General features: G+C 47.8%; 1 protein-coding gene across 1 annotated transcript in view; it reads right to left on the bottom strand.

Moving 5' to 3' along the window:
* The window catches only part of Aopep (aminopeptidase O (putative)), a 304,401-nt gene that overhangs the window by 128,092 nt on the left and 166,548 nt on the right, over positions 1-9,761 (bottom strand). Inside the window, exons 6-7 of the mRNA XM_059262759.1 lie at positions 9,567-9,756; positions 5,379-5,485 (exon numbers count right to left, since the gene is read on the bottom strand). Of these exons, the coding sequence (XP_059118742.1) occupies positions 5,379-5,485; positions 9,567-9,756 (297 nt within the window). The remainder of the gene's footprint in view (positions 1-5,378; positions 5,486-9,566; positions 9,757-9,761) is intronic.

The raw sequence follows: 9,761 nt of genomic DNA on the forward strand, positions 1-9,761 counted from the left end.
CATATCAAGTTCTAGGACAGTCGGGGCCACACAGAAAGAACCTATCCCAAAAAACAAAAAAGAAAATGCACTACAGGCAGTCTTATGAAGGCATTTTGTTAAGTGAGGTTCCCCTCTCCCAAATGTCTATAGCTTGTGTTAAGTTGAACTTAAAACTAGCCAGTACAAAAACAAAGTAAAAATTAAATCCAGGTAAACTGACTAGGTACTGTGTTGAAATATAAGGATAAGGCTGGCTTTAGTCACAGTAATTAAAAAGTTCCTGCTCCTCATGGTAAGCAGCAAGACTACCCAGTTTACAATCCTCATACAAAGGGCCTTCAACATGTGCCTCTGCAAAATGTAAGGAATCTGGATAGCTGTTCTAGACTGTATCACCACTGCTATCCCCGCAGGAGCCCTCCAGGGAACTTCCTGTCCTCTCTGACAGGATAAATGGTGCCCAGTCCACCTTCTAAAGCAATGACAACTTTCTTCCCCCATTCACATCCAGACCCTCTTTCCCCTTCTTCCCTGGGGGCCTCGGGGCCACAGCTTTTCTGTGGTTGGTCAAGGTGTATTCATCCCCAGTCTGCTTCTACAACTAGTTCATGAACGTAGACAGGCTGATGTGTGGGCTCTTGGGAGGCCAGGGCAGATGTGGACCTAGAGATGCTGTACAGTCAAAGGAAGCATGTACATGCCTGTTCAGTTTTCCTAGAGGGCCAGGAAGCAAGAGAGGGAGGGAGAATGAGGCTGACCTGGAATCAATGATGGGAAAGATGAGAACCTACTGACAGAGAGGAAGAGTGTCTTCTAGCCCAAGCCACGCCCAAACTGCAGGAGGGAGGGGCGTTGAAAAGGCACATCTTCACCTGAAGCAGTAGCCAGGGGATTTTAGGGGAGATTTTCTGAGTCTGGCTTGTGTCATTGCCAACTGATACATCCACATACACCATGAAAAATCTGCCACATTCTTCAGAAATCACAAATACCAATTTTGAGAAATTTTGAGAGGAGAAAACTTCCAGGATGATGGAGGATTACAAGAAAAGATTTTTAGCGAGCATGTTCTATGGCTTTAGATTAGAAGCTGGGAACTGAGGCACCATGCAAATTTGCAGAACTTAATGGCTTGCACTTTAGCTCTGAACAGAATTACAAATGCGCGCCCCCATCCCATTATCAGGGGATGGTGTTTCTGTGGCCACTGGGTGAGGCATTCACATGAAGGTAGAAAGGATGCCTACATCTATCTAGCACTGTAGCAACTGTGGAGGCAGCAACTAAGAAGCTTAGAAGAAGCTAAGAACAAGCAGGCTCCTGCTTGTCAATGCCTCCTTAATGTGATACATTGCATGCTTTCTCAGCTTGAGTATGACTTTAACAATGAATCCCCAAACAAGCAGCAGCAAAAAATCATGAACAAACAAACAACAACAAAAACAGAGGTTTCTTTTGACCCTGCCCTTAGAGCTTTTCCATCCCTTGGGGCCTGTCAGAAAATGTTAACTAAAAGCACTTCAGAAGATTCAGGATCCAAGCCGGGCAGTGGTGGCGCACGCCTTTAATCCCAGCACTCGCGAGGCAGAGCCAGGAGGATCTCTGTGAGTTCGAGGCCAGCCTGGGTTACCAAGTGAGTTCCAGGAAAGGCGCAAAACTGCACAGAGAAACCCTGTCTCGAAAAACCAAAAAAAAAAAAAAAAAAAAAAAAGAAGATTCAGGATCCATACTGAGAGTTGAGGGACTGGAAACCTTGCAGAAGTCCCCTAGCATCTGGCTAGTGCTGCACTGCTGGAATGAAAAAATCAAATCAGACTTCTGTTGGCAATTCTGTCTAGGGCTAGTAGACAGGTGAGAGTAAGTCTGAGAGAGCCAATGATGTCTCAGCAAGGAGAAAGAGCCTTAACCACTGACAAGTGCATGGATTTAGGGATATGACCCCTAATATTTGCAACCCAGAGTAAGTAACCATGCTTCTGGAGCTGTAGTTGTGCCTTAGAGGACTCCAGCCACGAAGGAATGTACAAGAAACCATTGGAGCCCAGATGAGATTCATGGTGAAGTCAGTTAAAGACTCATTTGATGAAATCCACCAACAGTCAATGTAAGACACACAGGATAAGATGCATGGTTTAATACTGGGAGTATAGAAGACTCAAACAGCTGGGCAGGGTGGTACACAGAGGTAGTCCCAGCACTTTAGAAGTGTGGTAGGAGGATCACAATTCAAAGACAGCCTGAGAAGCTTAATGAAACTCAAGATCCCAAATAACATTTAAAAAAAAATGTTAGGGGTATAGCACAGTGGCACACACATTGTGGACAGGTATATGTGCATGCAGTAATGACAAAATGAAATCTCAAATTTTGGGTTGTCTCTTCTTACTTTATAATACTCTACTATCTATAAACAGCAAAATGCCATTTTCTTTGATGAAGTAACTGGTATAGCCTATACACAGTACTTCAACCTGTGGCCTTCTGACTTGAAGATGTCTGAGCTTTTATTTTTTTAATGCCATTGAGGGCAGGGCTGTGATAGAAGAATAGAGAACAACAGCTGTTATGCTACACACATTCTGTCTCTGAGGCTCACATGGCTCTTGGTCCGTGTTTCAAGATGGTGGAGTATCTTGACCCCTGCCCCCCAAAAAAGGAAAAACAGAAAATGGCACTATCTATGATCACCGTACTGTTTTAAAGGAGTTCCTTCTCAGGGTCATTTCTACATTAAAACACAATCTTAGAACAAATTTTCTTATTTCCATATCAGTAACTTGAGGTTTTCTGAACCCATTTTAGGGAGAACTCCAAGAGTAAGTTGAGCCTAATAATGTAATTCCTCCTTACTGCACACGCAGCTGATGACTGTTCTCTGTATCCATCTGCAGTGGGTCCTTCAAATGCATTGTTTTCAGTCAGCCTAAATTTAGGCCAAGACAGTTTCTGAGTACTCAGATAAAGGAAAATAAACAAAAGCCACAATAAATCTTCTAGTTCAAACATCCAAAATGCTCCCCAATCCTCTCACTATGGAAAAGACTTCACTTCCTGCAACTGGGCTGACCACAGCTCCACCGAGGACAGGGGTGAGAAGTGGCTTCCAAGGACGCAGTGCAAATCATTTAAAAGCTGGAGACATATTTTGTCAAGATGATGTCCTTCCATACACCAAAGGACCACCCCATGCAGAACCAGTGCCACCAAGAGACATAAACATGGAGAACAGAGAGGATCTTTTAGTTTGAGAAACTGACTCTAGGGGTGAAGGATTTACAGTTCACATAGCTTGCCTTTAGCTTCTGGCAAGATCCCCACATTGCCTCCCCAGTGATGCTTTCTGAGCTAGCTAACATGACCAGTTCTGCACATGGGCATCACTCTTTACACCTCTCTACCACATATAAACAGACAGGGAATTCAAGGCCACTGCCATCTTTCACACAGTTCTACCTAAAGGTCATGTTTCGCAGTGGCATCCAACACCAGCCGCTCTTACCTTCTTCACTTTCTCTTATGACCTGGATACCCCTGTTTCCACCACATATACAGCAATTTTCCCAGGATCCTTTACTGTATTATCTGACAACTTTTCTTGCTTCTTCCTCTTCTGGGTGACTGAAGTATGCTCATATGAGTGAGTACTGGTCAGGCTGAATGCTCTTTCCTACAAGCTCCTGCCTAGACTACCTATCTACTCAACATCTCAGCCAGAATCTTTATTTAACACCTGTTCTCCCATTTAAATAAATTTCGTCACCATCTACCCAAAGCCATTTCTGGGTACTCTCACTGCCCTTGTGGCCACATTCCACTCAATAGGAATCTGTCAGTTGTGCCTCTAAGACATACATCCACCAGGTCACTGCCCACCAGGACCCTCCCTCTGCACTGCACCTCTGCTCTCTGTCCTCTGCCCGCCTGCAGCCCATTCTACACAGGAAACACCAGCAGGCTCAGGATTCTTGCACGGAGACTAGCTTCTTAAAAATGCGAGGCAACGCCTCCCTTGACTCATGGGCTCGGCCATTTCTGCTCCCAAGGCACAAGGCTCTTCCAAGCCTCAGAGCCTTTGTGCTCCTCACTCTGTCAAGCCAAGCACATGCCTAGCTCAGTCATGATGCCCTCCAGTTAGTTCAGAAATCATGGAGTGAGCCTGTTGGATTACTGTTAACCATCTGTAACAGGCTTGGACATGTAACCCTGTCCCTGCTAAGTGGAAGCTCTTTGAGAGCAGGCACCATGCCCACACTGCAGAAGCAGCCAGGCTGGCTGAGGGAACAGATACAGGCACAGTGGCCTTGGGCTGAAAGGCAGGGCTCTGGCTCCCGGCTGGCTATGCTTTACCATTGCTCTAGTTGTCTCTCCTAAAACAATGGATGAGTCATCCTGGGGGGCCAGTTAGCTTGCAGGCAGGAAGTCTGCCATGGCAAGAGCAGCACTGCACAAAAGCACCAGCCAGCCTTGCTCCCTTGGCTCTATCAGGCTTGGTCTGTTTCTGCTCTGTGTTTTGCCTCCCAGCATGGTTCAGGCCCAGTGCAGGCAAGTGGATGGGGGATGGGGGCAAGGGTGGGTTGGGGTGTGTGTGTGTGTTGGGTGTGTGTGTATTGGGTGGGTGGGTAGGGCTGCTTATTTAGAAGCAATCAACAGCAGAAATGCCCAAGGCAGGCCTCTGCCCAGAGGGATAAGGTAGCCCTCAGGGTGCCATGTACAATGGGTTGAGAAAGGGGTATTTCCTAGACTGGCCACCCTTTCCACTGACTGGAGATTCCTAATAACTGGATTCTCCTCAACAGGGGCTGGATGGAAGCTTCTGTTGTCATAGCAACCTTGGTGCTCTCGGGAGGAGCCAGGATGGAACTGGAAAAAATGGCAACAAGTCACCCTACAAGTGTGTACTTTGAGAACAGCGCTGGCCCGCCCGCCCGGGAGCAGAGTGCGGAGGGCAGCGGCGGCTTCCTGCTGGGCAACAACTGAACAAAAGGCCCCATTGACAGCACATCTGTTACTACTAAACGCAGAGCAATCAATATTTTCTTACAGATTTTCCCCTCTTCGGCTTTAAAGGGTTACTGCCTGCCAAACTGCCGAACCCTAACCTTCTTCACGTCCACAGTCACCACATAAAGTGACTATTAGAACTTCAAACCAAGAATTTAGTCCCTCGTGCTATTTTATTTTTTTCTTGAGTAGAGACACCAGGAAAATGTCAGAAGGCAAATCAAAACCCACACCCTGGAAGACTTAAAACACAGTGATCATGTCCCTGGGAAGGTGAGGAACCCAAGCCCTGTTGGATTTTAAAGGAAACAGTAGATTTAGTCAGCCAGCAAGTCACCATCAGGAGGGTGGGAGGAAGGAGGAGGAGGAGGAGGTGGGAAGCATGGGTGCCTTACCTCAACACCTGCATTTCCTCCGGGGAGTTCCGCAGCTCATCCTGCAGGCGACGCCAGCGCAGGCAAGCCCTCAGCTCCTGCTGCTCCAGGGCCTCCTGAGGGGGCAGCTACATGGGACATAGACACACAAACACATGTGCAAAGCAGAGTCATTGTGTTGGTCAGGTTTTCCTCAGCAAGGGACTTGCTTTGTTCCACTGGGGTACAACTGGGCATGCCTTCCTTTCTGGTGCTCTCCAACAGAAGAGGGCTGAATGATCCTCTGAGCTCCTCAAAGGGGCAGCCAGTAAGCACTGCAAAACCCTTGTGCTGGTAGGTACAGCAGCCCTGTCTGCTGGGTCCCTGGCCCTGGAACCGCTCCAGTCCAGAACACACACCTGAAAAGGGGGCTTCTCCAAAGGACATTTCTCTTTTGATTACATCCAGCTTTCTTTCCCTGCCTCGTGTTTCTGCATGGGGAGGGGAAAGGCCCCTCCACTTACCTCTTATTTTTCCTAACCCTCAATTTTGTTAAGGACTGTTTATAGTGGAGCCTGCTAATGTAATCCAGATGACTCTGTTTGCATAGATCCAGAAAAAAAGTATACTGTCTGGACTCAATTTGGAGGCAGGGGAGGCCATCACACTGCCCCACAGAGTCAGAGTTGGCTGCTGTCACATGCATATGCTCACAAGGCCACATGGCTGGGGTCTCCATAAAAGAAGGCAGGCAGTGGAGTACCCTGCAGGGAGGGAAACACAGGATCCGCAGACATTTTTAGAAGTTACTGGGTTTCTAATAATACATTCACCAAAACTCCGTGTAGGCCCTGGGTCATTATGGAAGACTGCATTGCTAGGAGGAGTGTGGTATTCGAGGGCACCAATATCAGACTTGGGGCAATGTGCAGCTCAAGAAGGACCGTGGAGCTCCTGGTCAGCAGGGGAGGTGAGGGGCCAGAAGACTTCCCAGGGTAGGTGGTGATGCCTGAGCTTGCAGGGGCAGAGACTTTGGGAAGTGAGAGAGCACCACCGGCTTGGAAAGAGTGTGTCTTAGAAAATGGTAAGGGGTATGGATGGGCTGGGAGCAGACGACCAAGGCAGGAAGGCAGAGTTGGAGAGGGGCCAGAGATCGACAGACTGCTCCACAAGACATGCTCATTGAAGAGTGAGTTTAATGTGAACGCACTTGGAGACAAGACTTTCCAAAAGGTGATCACGGTTAAATGAAGCTTTTAGAGGGGGCCATGAACCTTCAGGGCTGTGCAGGTCTTGTAAGAGGAAGATGCTGGAGCTCTGTCTCCCTCTCACGTATGGAAGAATGATCATGTGAGACTTGAGTGAGGAGACAGTGATCAGACAGGCGGGAGAAGAGGTCACCCCAGAAAATCAGTTCTGTTGGTCCCTGGATCCCGTCAGCTTCTTGAGCTGTTATTTAAGCCAACCCTTCTGGAGATTAGCAGAGGTGTGGAAGCAGTGTAGACTTATCTGGTCGATGAAGGTCACATGCTATCCCACCTAGCGGCTTCCTCACTTCTCCCCATGGCCACTGCTCTGAGGGGGTGCAGCTTCCTCCTCATTCTGTGACTTCATACTCAGTTCTTTGCTGTGCTCTTGGGCTCAGTGCTGCAGTGCATGTCTCCACTGGGTCACTGCTACCACTGCATTCTTCTCTATCTACTGTAGCTTCTGCAGCCCAGGGAGCGGGACCACTCTTGGCCCTCATGACCCTCTCCTGCAGGAAGACCTGAAAGGGATATTTATCAGGCTGGCCCTTGGAGGACAAAGGGTCAGAGTGACGGACCTGCTCCAGAAACCTTCCCAAACCCTATGGGGACTCTGAAAAGGCAGTTTGCCTAGGGGGGCCTTGATATTCTTGTATGTTGAAGTTAATGCTTCTACTGGGGAAGGTGATGTGACCCCTAAAGAAGGTAAGGGGATAGAAGTGGTTGAGAAAGCCCAGTATGCTTTCCCTAAAGTCTCTGGCCTCACCCACCTCTGAATGTGTACAGTAGCTAGTGCTTGCTCACTTGCTCTCTGTTTCAGTCTTTCTCTCTCCCCTTCCACGGAGTGCTTCTCTTAGCCTCCAACTTTTGGCCCCATAGGTTGAACACAGAAAGGACAGGGAAGGTATGTAGGCAGCTGAGAGATGCAGCCCAACCTGCTTCTTTCACTTGGTAGGGACATGCTCAGGACAAGGCAAGACCCAAATACAGGCAGGACACATGGTAAGAGAGGAGCTTCCTCTTTCAAAATGAAGTTAGAGACACTATAGGGTAGCTGAAATGAACGCAGGAGTTGCCAATCTGCACATCTTACGAAGGGAACAAGCCAGGGGAGAGATGATGACAGGTCATACTGGATATTTACCCCTGCAGAATGCCGATGGGGGCAGGGTAGAAGAGAACAGGCATTTCACACACAGCTCCCACGTGTCTAGAATGTGTTAAGCTCAGTTACACATTATCCCATCCGCTTTGTGAACTTGAGTCTTCTAGACCCATTCCCCAAGGGGAAAGCTGAGGCTGTAGAACCTGCCTGTACTCAGAAAGCTAGTGAGCAAAAGAGACAGGACTCAAAACCGGGCCCAGCTCAGAACCTAGCCTCTCTTCCAATCAACTGGGTAGCTCCATGTGGGGGAGAGGACAGGAGGACAAGTGAGATGAAGCCCCACTGTGTGATGATGACATTGTTTCTGTAGTGAGAATAAGGCAAGCACACAGCAGAAGCTACAGGACTTCAGAGTCCAGGAAAGCTGTGTTGGGAGGTGTGAGGTACGAGTCAGTTTGAGTTTCAGAGACGGGACCTTAAGCTGGCCACTGAAACACAAAGACTTCACCAGGCAGGATGTTCTTGAACAAAATCAAATATGAACAAACTTAGGCGCTTTGGAAAGCTGTGCTAGGAAAGCAAGGGTGGGGACCATGCAGAAAAGAAGTGACCCTGGGATTATGAAGTAGAGAGAAAGCAGGAACAGTTCCTCAGTCTCACGCTCAGGACACTGATGGTCAAGGTTTGAGTAGAGGCAGTGCAAGGGTGTTTAATCAGTGCTTTTCATCCTAGAGGCTGAACCCAGGCCTGTAGGCTAAGCAGAGGAATGACCACTGAGCAAACATTCTCAGCTCTTGAATCTACAGGTTTAACCTATAGCCTACAGGATAAGCATAGGCATGGCCCAATGAGCTACATTCTCTGCCCCTGATTTTTACATTTGATAGAAAAAAAAATTGCTTTTTGTGTTTGTTTTATGACAGGATGTCACTCAAGCTGAGTGGGATTCCAAGTCTGGAACTCACTACATTGCCCAGTGTAGCCTCAAAGCTGTGGCAATACTCTTGCTCAAGCCCCAACATGCTGGGAACACAAGTGTGAGCCACCACGCCTGGTTTATAGCATCTTTTCTGAATTAGTGAGCGTCACGTAAGGACACAGAAATACTGAGTTCCTAAAACACTTGTCCCGGACACAGTGAACCTCTCTTTAAACATGACAACGGACTGTAGCAGAGTGGCAGATGCCATTTTGTTACCTTACCTAATGCCTTGTCTTTCATCCAGAGAATTCCATTCCTTTTTAGAGAAGGAGGTTGAGGCAAAGTCTTGTTATCTAGAACTGGCTGGCCTGGAATTTATCATAGACTGGACTGGCCTCAAACTCCTGTCCATCTTCCTGCCTCAGCCTCACAAGTGCTGTGATTCCAGGTATGAGCCACACCCCAAGCACTGATTAATATTTAAATCAGATTATTTAAAAAGCCCATAGCTAGGGAGGAATACTCATACAAGTTTAAGTCCAGCCTGGTCTACACAGTGAGCTCCAGGCCAGCTGGAGCTACATAGAAAGACCCTGTCTCAAGACAAAACATCCACAGCTAATGTTCCCATGACCATAACACATGGGTATTATGCCGTGTAGGAATCTGACCCTTTCTTCATGCCCCTGCTCAAATATGTCCTTAACAGGTCTTCTCTAACTCCCTGGCCAAACTGCCCCTCCACTCTGTGTGGAGCTCTCAAAGCCCTTGTCATATTGCTGTTTCTTTTGTTTATCTGTTCCCTCCATCTCCAGATTGTATATTCGGACAGAGCCATCTTTTTACAGTAACTATCCAGCAAACATAGTGCCTAATGCACTCAGCATATAACTATTGAACGAATGAGTGAATGAAAACAGAACTTGATTCTGGGTAGGGAAATTCTTTGAACCCACCTGCTGTGCTTCAGCCCAAAATACATCTTCCAAGTGAGTGGCGAACCCTTCGCTGAGCCACTCCTCCGTCCAGTCTCGGGCCCCGATGGCTAGGCCAAACCAGGCATGAGCAATTTCATGACAGAGACGGGTCCCACAGAGATGGCTCATGCCTGTCAAGGTGCTCTGAGAGAGGAAGATGATGTGTGGGCTGCA

The sequence above is a fragment of the Peromyscus eremicus genome, chromosome 5, assembly GCF_949786415.1.
Source record: "Peromyscus eremicus chromosome 5, PerEre_H2_v1, whole genome shotgun sequence".
Taxonomy (NCBI): Eukaryota; Metazoa; Chordata; class Mammalia; order Rodentia; family Cricetidae; genus Peromyscus; species Peromyscus eremicus.